We start from the raw sequence: 12,693 nt of genomic DNA, 5'->3' as shown, positions 1-12,693 counted from the left end.
AATTTGACTTGTCTGGGACCTAGTGATTCTTTTTGTCATTGACCCGATTGGTGCCTCATTGCAGTGGTGCCAGTTCGGACAGGAGTGACCCATCTGGTAAGGGTGAGGGTCATGCTGAGTACAGAGTCACATTGCTAAAGTCGGTTTCCTTCTTCTTGTTGCTGACTGTAGGTGTATCCTGATGGCATTCGGCATATAAGAGCAGACAAGCGAGTCAATGAGTGGAAGACCCCTGGGAAGAAAACGATTGTGAAATGTGCTGTGAACCAGCGACAAGTGGTGATTGCCCTGACAGGAGGAGAGCTGGTCTATTTTGAGATGGATCCTGTATGTTATTTTATCATTCATTGTGGAACTTAGTGTTAGGATCCAGAGGTAAAGATGAGAGTTGTAGTTCAGTATTCACAAAGAGAATTGAGGAGGGAAAGTGTTCACAAGCAAATCCAGCCCAGTGGGGATGGGATAGGGAGGCTAAGTTCATGTTTTAATTCTTTTTTTTTTTTTTTTTTTAATGTTTATTTTTGAGAAAGAGGGCATGAACAGGGTTGGGGCAGAGAGAGAGGGAGACGCAGAATCTGAAGCAGGCTTCAGTCTCTGAGCTATCAGCACAGAACCTGATGTGGGGCTCAAACCCGTGAACCGTGAGATCATGACCTGAGCCAATGTTGGATGCTTAACCAACTGAGCCATGCAGGTGCCCCTCATGTTTTAAATCTAACTAGAGTTAGGAAGTTCCATCTTAGCAATGAAATATTTTATTCTCTTGCCCTTCACATTCTACTTTTCCAACAAATATTGGCTAAAGGTTTTAATTTTTACAATCTGAAGCCATTTCAGAAATTTTCTTTTGCTTTTCTGTATGGAAGGATATTGGGTATACTTATCATGCTCTCAGCAAAGTTTCTGGACGTGGTCAACCTGTATAGTCTAACTGTACCTCTGGTTGAGATTTCTTTAAGTATTTGAATTTGAATTCATATTTGAATTATCTTTTATCCAAAGTGTTCTCATGAACAGATGAATAGTTTTCTATATTTCTATTTCCTGAGAGCTAGGTTGGTTTAGAAAATTTGTAACATATTGTATTTATTAAAGACAAAAACATTGTGTTGTCTCTTGATTGTCTCATCAGTAGTTTTGCTTGCTCCTGGCCTTATGTAGAGAAATTCTTGGTCATTGATTATAGTAAGAAGGGTGAGAGGAAGCAAAAAGGAACTTAACAGTCCTTTCCCAGGCTCAGGGTTTAGGGGCAAGTGGGAGTCGTTTGTGACCTCTCTTTCTTACTTCTGTAGTCAGGACAGCTGAATGAGTACACAGAGCGGAAGGAGATGTCAGCCGATGTGGTGTGCATGAGTCTGGCCAACGTGCCTCCTGGAGAGCAGCGGTCTCGCTTCCTTGCTGTGGGGCTGGTGGACAATACTGTCAGAATCATCTCCCTGGACCCTTCAGTGAGTGTCACCCTTGACTTCAAGGATCTTCCCGTTGGAAACTGAGCTGCTGGCCCACTCCTGATGGGCATCTCTGAAGTTGTCTGGGCCACACCCTGAAATCAGCATCTGCCACTTCTGAGTACCATAGCAGCACACGTGGGGAGTCTTTTTGAAGATCCTGATGGCAGACTGCTAAGTGTTGTTTTGCCTTAAGCCTTGTCTCCGTTTGTGGTGAAAAAGAAACAAAAAAACCCAAGACTGCTGAAAAGGACTTGGACTTGGCTCCAGGGCCTTAGATGACTTTTAAGAGCTGCCTTTGCTTATTTACCTTTACCATTATCTACTTTTACAGAAAGGAAAGCATGGTTCTCTCCAGAGCTTATTCTAAGATTTGGTTTAACTAGTGTTAACCCATTTAAAGCTCACTATAGGATTCCCCTCCACAAGAAAGTTGTTTCTTCATTCTGAGAATTAGATTTTTTTCCCCCAAAATTGGTCATTTCCCCTCTTTTATTCTTTTCTCTTTCCTCCTTAGGACTGTTTGCAGCCTCTGAGCATGCAAGCTCTCCCAGCCCAGCCTGAGTCCTTGTGTATTGTGGAAATGGGTGGGACTGAGAAGCAAGATGAGCTGGGTGAGAGGGGCTCTATTGGCTTCCTATACTTGAATATTGGGTTACAGGTAAGAGATCTGAGGCTCACATTGGGGTCAGGCCTTCTTTAGCTTTTATGCACTCCTTGTTCTATATGGGCATTTGCTGTGCCTGTGGTTTCATTTTACCACCTCATGAAAAGTGAATGGTGCTGGTCTGTGTTCCACTTCTCTCCTCTCTAATTAGAACAAGTCAGGCCTAAAAAAATAAGTTATATTATATTATACTTATATTATATTATATTATATTAACACTACAAGTTATTTGCAATCATAAGTTTCACTATTTGAGACTGTAGCTCTAACAGATGTGTGGGTTGTTTTCTTTTTAGGCCTCAATTTTATTATCATGCTGAATACAACTTAACAGTTCTTTAATATCTGATACCTTATTCGTGTTCTGGTGTTTCTTGGTTTGTGTTGGTTTTGTTTTTCCCAAAAATGCTTTTACCTTTGGTTCTACTTAGGATCTGCATAAAGCTATCCACAGTTTGCATTTGCATGACCTATCCCTTTGTTTCTTTTATTTTTATTGTTATTTATTTATTTATTTATTTATTTATTTAATGTCTTGTTTATTTTTAAGAGAGAGAGCGTGAATGGGAGAGGGGTCGCTCAGGCGCTGCCTCCCCCTTTGTTTCTTTTAATAACTGTCCTACCCTAGGGGTGTCTGTGTGGCTCAGTTGGTTAAGTATGTGCCTTTTGATTTCAGCTCAGGTCATGTTCTCGTGGTTGATGAGTTCAACCCTTGCATCAGGCTCTGCACTGACAGCAGTGCTTGGGATTCCCAAGCAGGCTTGGGATTCTCTCTCTCCCTCTCTCTCTGCCCCTCCCCTGCTCTCTCTCTCTCTCTCTCTCTCTCTCTCTCTTTCAAAATAAATAAATAAATAATAACTTAAAGAAAAATTGTCCTACACCTTTTTTTTTTTTTTTTTTTTTTTTTTTTAAAGAAACCAGATCATTTGTTTTGAAGAATTTCTGCCTTTTGGATTTGGCAGAATCCTTTCTTGTGTGTTTAATGTTACTGTTCTATTCTCTGTAATTCCTATAGACTAGAGGGTGGATCTAGAGCATGCTGTCCATTAAAAATATAACATAAGCCCCACGTAACTTAAATATTCCTGTAGCCACGAAAAAGGAACAGATGAAGTTAACTGTAATGTTTTATTTAAACATTTTTGTTTAAAATGTCATTTCAATTTGTTATCTGTATAAAAATTAAGATAACTTTGTTCTCTCTTTTTTAACAAAGTCTTTGAAATCTGGTATTTTTATTTTTTGAATTTTTTAAAGGTTTAATTTTTTTTTAACGTTTATGTGTGAGAGAGAGAATGAACACAAGCAGTGGAGGGGCAGAGAGGAGGGAGATGGAGGATCTGAAGTGGGCTGTATGCCGAAAGCAGAGACCCCGATGTAGGGTTTGAGTTCACGAGCTGTGAGATCATGGCCTGAGCTGAAGTTAGACACTCAACCGAGTCACCACAGATGCCCCTATGTTTGTTTGTTTAATTTTTTAATGTTTATTTTTTGAGAGAGAGAGAAAGAGAATGAGTGGGGGAGGGTCAGAAAGAGAGGGAGGCACAGAATCTGAAGCACGCTCCAGGCTCTGCACTGTCAGCACAGAGCCCGATGTGGGGCTCGAACTCATAAACTGTGAGATCATAACCTGAGCTGAAGTGGGACGCTTAACCGACTGAGTAACCCAGGTGCCCCGATGTATATTTATTTTTGAGAGAGAGAGAGTGCAAACAGAAAGGGAGACACAGAATCCAAAGTAGGCTCCAGGCTCTGAGCTGTCAGCCCAGAGCCCGATGCAGGGCTCAAACTCTCGAACCCGAGAGATCGTGTCCTGAACTGAAATCAAGAGTCAGACTCTTAACTGACTGAGCCACCCAGGCGCCCCCTGATATTTTGTATCTTATACTTAAGGACACATTATCTTCTCATCAACCTTTTACCTAATAACAGTCATTGATGGCACATTGCCTAGATTCATTATGTCATTAGGGACTGGGAAATGACAATTTTCTATTTCATTCTTCATTTTATTAGCTGGAACTTTTCTCTAAAGAGGAAATTTGCCTATCCCAAAATACAGTTTGTAGAGGGAACGGATAAGTACTTTGTTTTTTCCCCTTTGTTTATCTGTTTTCACAGTAAGGAATTGGTGCCAGAGTAGTCTCCAGTGGGGACTAATGAAGTAATTTTTTATTTTTAGTTTTTTTGGATAACCTGAACTTGCAGATTTTTATATATTTGTGCTTTAAACTATTGTATTTTTCATTTGTGGATACTAAATTGCCTCTTTTTAGATGAGTAGAAGTTCCCTTTTGAAGTTAGGTTTTTTGTCGTTTGAATATGACTCCATTCTCTTTGGGGCCTTCCTTCTGGCATAACAGAGTGCCCTATATACACTTGGAATATTTTTGCCCCAGCCCTGAATTAGCCAATTCTCTTAAGAGTCTTTTTTTTTTAATGTCTGTTTTTAGGGAGCAAACATGCGTGAGTAGGGGAGGGGGAGAGAGAGATGGAGAGAGAATCCCAAGCAGGCTTCATGCTATCACAGGCAGAACCCAGCTCAGGGACGAGCCCAGGCAAACACAATTTGTGAGTTCACAGAGCCTGCTTGAGATTCTCCCTCTTTCTCTACCCCTTCCCCCATTACACTCTCTCTGTCTCTCTCAAAACAAATAAATAAACTTTAAAAAAGAATAGTTTAACATACATGGTAAAAGAATTTTAAAGGATATACAGTGAAAAATAAGTGCTTTTCATTTAGTAAATGTTCAGTAACTACTTGAATGAGCAAGTGGCTGGCTGATCATTAGGATATTTTTTAAACCAGCAAGTCATTTCCTTCCATCTATTCTGAACTTACATATTTTGTGAAGTCGCCAAGGGAGGGATCTTCCATTATGGATAAGTTTCACCCACTCTCTTTTTTATTAGAATGGTGTGCTGCTGAGAACTGTCCTGGACCCCGTCACTGGGGATCTGTCTGACACCCGCACTAGGTACCTGGGGTCTCGTCCTGTGAAACTCTTTCGTGTCCGGATGCAAGGCCAAGAGGCAGTAAGTAATGAAAGTGGGCAGGCAGCATGTTTAGACGTTAGTGGCATCAGCTGAGAAAAGTTCCCTTGGTGTAAGTTTTGCTATTATTAATTCACCCATATATAGTTAGTTTGACATTAGCTCCCTCTTGTAAGTTTCTTTCATGTAGGAACTTGTGGATCCCTTCATCCAGAGCTTTCTATGCTGTTTTGGTTGTGGGTAGGTTAGGATATGGATCTGTTCAGCCCTCAGGCTGGGCAAATGGAGGTGATTGAGAGGTAGTTAGAAACCTCCCATCTGGGGTACCTTTTTCCACAAGCAACCTTATACCAATACCAGGGTTTACCGAGTAATGTGAAAGAGATTGGGAAACATTGTGTCCTTTGTATCTAAGAATGTTACTGTTGCTGGGTGCTATGCTAGTTCTTGACTTGAAGTCAGCATTAGGTGCAATAGCATGTCATTCTTGCAACTGTCCAGCCTTATGATAGTATTCGCATTTTACACATGTGGAAATGTAAAGAGATTGAGTGATTAGGTCTTAACAGATAGTAGCTCATGCTTTGAGCAGATAGTAAGCCATACATACTGCCTCTTCTCCAGGACTTTTTTAATCTTAAGGTAGCCTTTTAGGTTTCCAAAATTCGTTGGGATATTTTGCAGACTGAAAGTTACAGGTACGGAGTTCGGAGTTCGGTTAGCATTCCAAGTTTGTGTTTATCCCAAGCTTATTGGAGGTGTTTTTCTTTCCTCAGGTGTTGGCCATGTCTAGCCGCTCGTGGTTGAGCTATTCTTACCAGTCTCGTTTCCATCTCACCCCCTTGTCTTATGAGACCCTGGAATTTGCGTCTGGCTTCGCCTCTGAACAGTGTCCCGAGGGCATTGTTGCCATCTCCACCAATACCCTGAGGTGAGAGTTCCACATTGCAAGCCCACTGGGAAGTTCTGCCAATGGCTGGGATTCTGGTTCTGCTAGAGTGTTGGCAAAAGTGATGAAGCGATGACTTGGTGGCAGTGAGCCGACTCTTCACCGTGGGACTAGGGTGTTGGAACCGAAACCTTCATTTGGCTCAGGATTTTAATGAAGTATTGGTAGCCAAGTTTCAGTGTCTGAAGTTTTAGCTTCTGTTTAGATTTTCACGGCCAAGTTTTAATATACTGATCAGTACAGTTCACTTTTCTTAAGATTTAAGAATCTTGTTTTCCAGGGCAGCGCCATTGGATTAGTTTTAGAGCAGGCAGGAATTGAATCTCTGATATCTTTTTCTCATTCTGTCTTATTTGCAGTGTTACATGTTCAGTTTTAACCTCAGTATAAATTCTTTAGGCCTTTTGTAAGTTGACAGACTCCTATTTACGCTGAGTATGTTAGAGTGTGCACTATCTATATTGTTTTGACTGTCTCAAGTTTTGGGTTTGTTTTTTTCTTTTTTGGTCTTTTGCTGCCACCCATGTTCATGTCCTGGTTGTAAGTATTGGCTCATCATAAGAGCAACTCTATCAAGAGGCTATAACTTAACAAGTGGATAACTTGCCAGGTGAACTCCCAGATCTATGCAGTAGCTTTCAGGATCTTTTCAGTCATTGTTCACTCTCTCTCTAACCTCCACACACATATATACGTTCTATTTCAGCAGAATTGCCTTACCTGCATGGTGTTTTATCTCTCTTTTTTAATGTTTGTTTATTTTTGAGAGAGACAGTGAGCTAGGGAAGGGCAGAGGGAGAGAGGGAGACAAATCAAAGTATGCTTCAGGCTCTGAGCTGTCAGTACAGAGCCCGATGTGGGGCTCGAACCCACAACCCTGAGATCTTGGCCTGAGCTGAAGTCAGAGGCTTAACTGACTGAGCCACCCAGGTGCCCCTCCTTTGAAGGTTCTAATGTGGGTTTCAACGGTGAAAACCAGAGTCACCATGAATAGTTGCTGGCTGTTCCTGGAGTGGAAGTCCCTTCTAGGATATGTCTATTGTGCAGAATCTTCTATATTAGAAGGCATGCTTCTTACTGCCAGCATTAGAGCTTGAGGGGTTGATGCATTTGCTGTGACTGCTCATGGACTATTTTGACATCATTTTCTAGTTCCTGAATGAATAATCTATTAATTCCCTGCCTTTCTCCCCATAGGATTTTAGCATTGGAGAAGCTAGGTGCTGTCTTCAATCAGGTAGCCTTTCCATTGCAGTATACACCCAGGAAATTTGTCATTCACCCAGAGAGTAACAACCTTATCATCATTGAGACAGACCACAATGCCTACACAGAAGCTACAAAAGCTCAGAGAAAGCAACAGATGGCAGAGGTAATGAGACTTGACTTTTAGGGTTCAATTAAAAGGCACTGAAATTTAGTTGAAAAGTTTAAACTTATGTAATTTTTTATTATATTCTAAAGATCCAGGCTCTTGTCAGGTCCTTTAAGTAGAGCCCTTTGCCAGAATCCTTAGTTTTAGAGGTTTTCTTGTGACTTGGAACTAATATACTGACCTGGGTTTATTTAGTACTCAGCTTTATTTCTTAGAACATAGTTGTTCAGTCTTTGAGCTTCCTAAACAGTCTCTGTATGTGTTTCCTGGATTTGAGCCCAAAGGAGACAGCTTTCATATTTTCCACAACACTTCTTCTTTCCAGAAATCATTTCCCAGCAAAAAACAAATAGATCCAACCATGTAGAATTGTATCTGGCCTGGAAGAGAGGAGACAAATAGTAGTCTTATTAGCATGGGAAGTTAGATGGGGTAGGTGGAAGAATTGTGTTTTCATTTTATGTATCTCAGACCATTTGTTGGTTATTTGTCAGTTGATGTTCAGTTTTTTGGTATTAAAAAAAAGAAGTACCTGATTTCCCCTTTAGTGGTTTTCCCTCCTCCCCTTGTGTATACACCTTTCCCTTTAATCTTTGTTTTGGGAAATCTGGTTTTGGCCTACAGACTTTGCTACTGTATATAATATGAACTCTCCTTGGAGGTGTTTTTGCTACTTGACCACTTCTCACCCAGCACCCACTTCTGAACACACCAACTCTTCCTTGTTTTTATTTTCGTTTGTTTTGTTTTTGATTTAGGAAATGGTAGAAGCAGCAGGGGAGGACGAGCGGGAGCTTGCTGCAGAGATGGCAGCAGCGTTCCTGAATGAAAACCTCCCTGAATCCATTTTTGGAGCTCCTAAGGCTGGCAATGGGCAGTGGGCCTCTGTGATCCGAGTCATGAATCCTATTCAAGGGAACACACTAGACCTTGTCCAGCTAGAACAGAATGAGGCTGCTTTTAGGTAAGGAGCTTAGGACATCAGCTCCAGGGTTTTGGAGGCTCTTATGGGAATTTTCTGGCCTATAACTAATGCTTGATTCCTGCTTCTTTCTCTGTATACAGTGTGGCTGTTTGTAGGTTCTCCAATACTGGTGATGATTGGTATGTGTTGGTGGGCGTGGCCAAAGACCTGATACTCAATCCCCGGTCTGTAGCAGGGGGCTTTGTCTATACCTACAAGCTTGTGAACAATGGGGAAAAATTGGAGTTTTTGCACAAGGTAGGAACCAGCCTGGATCTTAGGTCCTACTAGACTCTCCCACTTTTGCTTAAGTTGTGGGTCAGGTCTTCTGGTGACCATTTTGGGAACCAGCTCATTGATGGTGTTCCATCTGTTGGTGGCACACAGAAAATGCTGGGGTTTTCATGCTCCAGTGAAGCTCAATTGCCTGGGTGTCCCACCGGAAGCCTATGTGCTAACCATCCACAGTGGTGAAATAGATGCACACTGAATTGGCCCCTTGTTTACTAGTTTTACTAAGCAGGCAGCAATTTGTTACCAAAATCCAGCAGTTCTAAAGAATTAATATTCTCTCAAGAGTTAATATTTAACAGATACAGAGAAGTTCTGGGGATGCATGGTGGTTTTGGTTGCACAACACTGTGAATATGTTTGATGTCACTGAACTGTATGCTTAAAAATGATTAAAGTGGTAAATTTTATGTGTGTTTTAATCACAAATTTTATTTTTTTTAAAGTTTATTTTTGAGAGAGAATGCATGCATACAAGTGGGAAAGGGGTAGAGAGAGAGAGAGAGGGAGACACAGAATCTGAAAGAGGCTCCAGGCTTTGACCTGCTAGCACAGAGCCTGTTGTGGAGCTTGAATTAGGAACTGTGAGATCATCACCTGAGCCAAAGTCGGACATTCATCTGACTTAGCCACAATTTTTAAGTTAAGGAAAAAAATTCCTGTTCTTTCACACAGTACATTTATGTATCTCCTCTCCTTCAGCCCTTCCACAGGGAAGTATCCTCTAAGAAACAGTTACTTCATGGAGTTGTCTTGGTGCTAAACTCATTGTGTCTCCCTTGTCACTAGCACTCCATTCCAATCCGTCCACAAGCAGCAATCACTTCTCCAGTATTGAGTCTTCACTATTAGTTAATAGCACCATTTGAATTAGCATGGGCTCAGAGACAGCATTCCTCAGGCCTGAGGGCTTCCTTCCACCTGTGGCACTGATTGATTTGCTGAGTGATGTGCAGTGTATGGGACCTATTTACCCAAACACTCTGTTTCATAGAAACTGTTGTATGTGTGATTTATTTCTCTGATGAGCAAAAGATGATCACTCATTGTCTTCCTGACAGATGCCTGTAAAGATATTTTAGGTTTGAGAGGGTGGGGCCAGCGTATGACTGGTGTTCTGATAGCTGCATTACCTGCTTTTCTTCTCACAGACTCCAGTGGAAGAGGTCCCTGCTGCCATTGCCCCATTCCAGGGGAGGGTGTTGATTGGTGTGGGGAAGCTTCTGCGAGTCTATGACTTGGGGAAGAAGAAGTTACTCCGAAAGTGTGAGAACAAGGTAAATATGCTGGTAGAGGGCTTCAGATGTAGCTAGTGTGGAAGAAGGAAACATTGGCAGGATGGTGGACAGTAACTTAAAATCACGTCTCTTTATTAGGACCTTGTAGTTCCCCAATTTCAGCCTAAGAATGAGGCCTTTGAGCCTGGAGAACGAGAGCAGTTAGGTGGCTTTCTTGATTTCTTCACATAAAGAACCAGATTCTGTCCTGCTTGCTTCTATAAGGATTCTGTCCTGCTTGCTTCTATAAGGTATTTAACTCTGAGAACTGGGCATATATTTCCTCTATATTAAAACCAGTAGTTTTTTCCCTGTCTTTTAGCAATTTTTTGCTGACTACTATTCTCCAGGCCCTGTATGTGTTGAAGTCAGGAGCAGCTGGACTTTCTGTGTGTTCTGAACCTCAAGGTTACTCCTATTGCTGTCCGTGTTTTTCCCAGCATATTGCCAATTACATCTCTGGGATCCAGACTATTGGACACAGGGTAATTGTGTCTGACGTCCAAGAAAGTTTCATCTGGGTTCGATACAAGCGTAATGAGAACCAGCTCATCATTTTTGCTGATGATACTTACCCACGATGGGTCACTACGGCTAGCCTTCTGGACTATGACACTGTGGCTGGGGCAGATAAGTTTGGCAACATTTGTGTGGTGAGTTGATGTTTACTTGGCTTACATTGATGTGTGGAAAAGCTGGGACCCAGGACTGTGATTTCTAATATGGAAAGTAAAAATGAGTATAAAATTCAATCCTACTAAGGCTGCCTCTAAAAATGAAACTGTTATGTAAGCTTTCTTAATCATTTTTTAATTTTTTTAAATTTTATTTATTTTTAAAGTTTTTTTTTAAAGTAATTACTGCACTCAATGTGGGGGGTCAAACTCACAACCCCCAAATCAAGAGTTATACACACTCTACTGAGTTAGGCAGCTGCCCCATTCTTGTCATTTAGAACCTCCCCTCCTCCATCCTTCCACCATCTACCAGTTCACCTTCTTCATCTTCATTGGAATATGATTTTTTTTAATGTTTAGGGTTTTTTTTTTTTGAGAGAGAGCGAGCGAGCACGAGTAGGGGAGGAGCAGAGAGGGAGAGAGAGAATCCCAAGCAGGCTGCGCACTGTCAGCACAGAACCCAGTGTGAGACTCAAATTCGGGAACTGTGAGATCATGACCTGAGCCAAAATCAAGAGTCAGACACTTAACTGGCTAAGCCATCCAGGAACCCCTGGAACATAATTTAATAGTGATAGGTTTCATTTGAACTAATGAGTAATATATATTTTTACTTTTATCAGAATTTTGGCCTCTCTTTTTAAAAAAAAAAATTTTTTTTTTTTTAACGTTTATTTTTGAGACAGAGAGAGACAGAGCTTGAACGGGGGAGGGTCAGAGAGAGGGAGACACAGAATCTGAAACAGGCTCCAGGCTCTGAGCTGTCAGCACAGAGTCTGATGCGGGACTCAAACTCACGGACCGCGAGATCATGACCTGAGCCGAATTCGGCCGCTTAACTGACTGAGCCACCCAGGCACCCCTCTCTCTCTCTTTTTTAATGTTTGTTTATTTTTGAGAGACAGCCAGCACATGCGCTTGGGGGAGGGGCAGAGAGAGAAGGAGAGAGAGGATCCCAAACAGGAACGCACTGACAGCAGAGAGCCTGATGCAGGGCTTGAACTCACGAACTGTGAGATCATGATCTGAGCCGAAGTCAGAAGCTTAACCGACTGAGTTACCCAGGCTCCGGCTTCTCTTTTTAAGCCCAGTGTCACTTTTCTTATTTATGTCCTATGGCCTTTGGTTTGCTTTTGCTTAGGGCTTGATACTCTTGAGTTTCTCACTCAGACACTAGGTGCAGGAAACCAGCTCAGGCCTATGCCAAAGTTGGTGTCCCAGGCTTGCTTTCAAGGATCTGGGGCAAACATTGCTTGGTGATTCAGGTGAGTAAGTGTAGGACCCAGTCCTCTGACTTGTGTCACTTCCTTGTAGGTAAGGCTCCCACCTAACACCAATGATGAAGTGGATGAGGATCCCACAGGAAACAAAGCCCTGTGGGACCGGGGCTTGCTCAATGGGGCCTCTCAGAAGGTAGGATTACAGAAGGGGCTCGGAAGGACGGGAGCCAGCCTGCATAGTACATTCCCCATGGCCCTCACTGAGGGAACAGTTTTTAGTCACTTATCCACAGCGCACATGATTCTGCTGAGTACTCTCCTGTGTATGGAAGTCCTTTTATGGCCTGTGATGGACAGATGCTAGGTTTGATGTAAAATGACCAAGTCAACGTTCTATTTTTATGACTGTAGAAATAAGATTTTTTTCCAAGACATTTTAGCAGTTGAGTGGAGCATAATGAGTTTCTTGGAAAAAATTGTTAAATAGGGTCACTCCCTTTATGAATCAGCTTCTCTCTGAGATGTTCTGGGTTCTTTACTTTTCTCCTATAGGCATGTATTTCTGTAGTAAAGCATCTCTGGACTTCTTAGATCTATTTTAGAAGGCAAGTCTAATGATTGTTGCTTTTTAATAATTTTCTGTGGGTTTTTTTATGTAAACTTGATAATTTAACAAAAATTTTTTTCACTCTAATTGTTTATCAGAAATGATCTAACTTTAGCATGTTGGTGGGGACATTAATCTCAAGTAAATGTTAACATTCTGAAGTATTTTTAAGTGTTAGTGAGTTTTGGATTTAAAAGAAGATGAAATCTGCCCTTTGGAGGCAC

At 41.7% G+C, this 12,693-nt stretch overlaps 1 protein-coding gene across 4 annotated transcripts in view; it reads left to right on the top strand.

Moving 5' to 3' along the window:
• SF3B3 (splicing factor 3b subunit 3) overlaps positions 1 to 12,693 on the top strand; it is a 47,470-nt gene that overhangs the window by 32,433 nt on the left and 2,344 nt on the right. For all 4 annotated transcript variants that reach the window (XM_042918638.1, XM_042918639.1, XM_042918636.1 and 1 more), the window contains exons 13-23: positions 172 to 327; positions 1,293 to 1,448; positions 1,966 to 2,109; positions 5,029 to 5,151; positions 5,886 to 6,040; positions 7,256 to 7,430; positions 8,192 to 8,397; positions 8,499 to 8,655; positions 9,840 to 9,965; positions 10,406 to 10,618; positions 11,957 to 12,055. In XM_042918638.1, coding sequence (XP_042774572.1) covers positions 172 to 327; positions 1,293 to 1,448; positions 1,966 to 2,109; positions 5,029 to 5,151; positions 5,886 to 6,040; positions 7,256 to 7,430; positions 8,192 to 8,397; positions 8,499 to 8,655; positions 9,840 to 9,965; positions 10,406 to 10,618; positions 11,957 to 12,055 — 1,710 coding nt within the window. The remainder of the gene's footprint in view (positions 1 to 171; positions 328 to 1,292; positions 1,449 to 1,965; positions 2,110 to 5,028; positions 5,152 to 5,885; positions 6,041 to 7,255; positions 7,431 to 8,191; positions 8,398 to 8,498; positions 8,656 to 9,839; positions 9,966 to 10,405; positions 10,619 to 11,956; positions 12,056 to 12,693) is intronic.

The sequence above is a fragment of the Panthera leo genome, chromosome E2 (genome assembly GCF_018350215.1).
Source record: "Panthera leo isolate Ple1 chromosome E2, P.leo_Ple1_pat1.1, whole genome shotgun sequence".
NCBI lineage: Eukaryota > Metazoa > Chordata > Mammalia > Carnivora > Felidae > Panthera > Panthera leo.
This window is presented reverse-complemented; position numbering and strand designations above follow the sequence as displayed.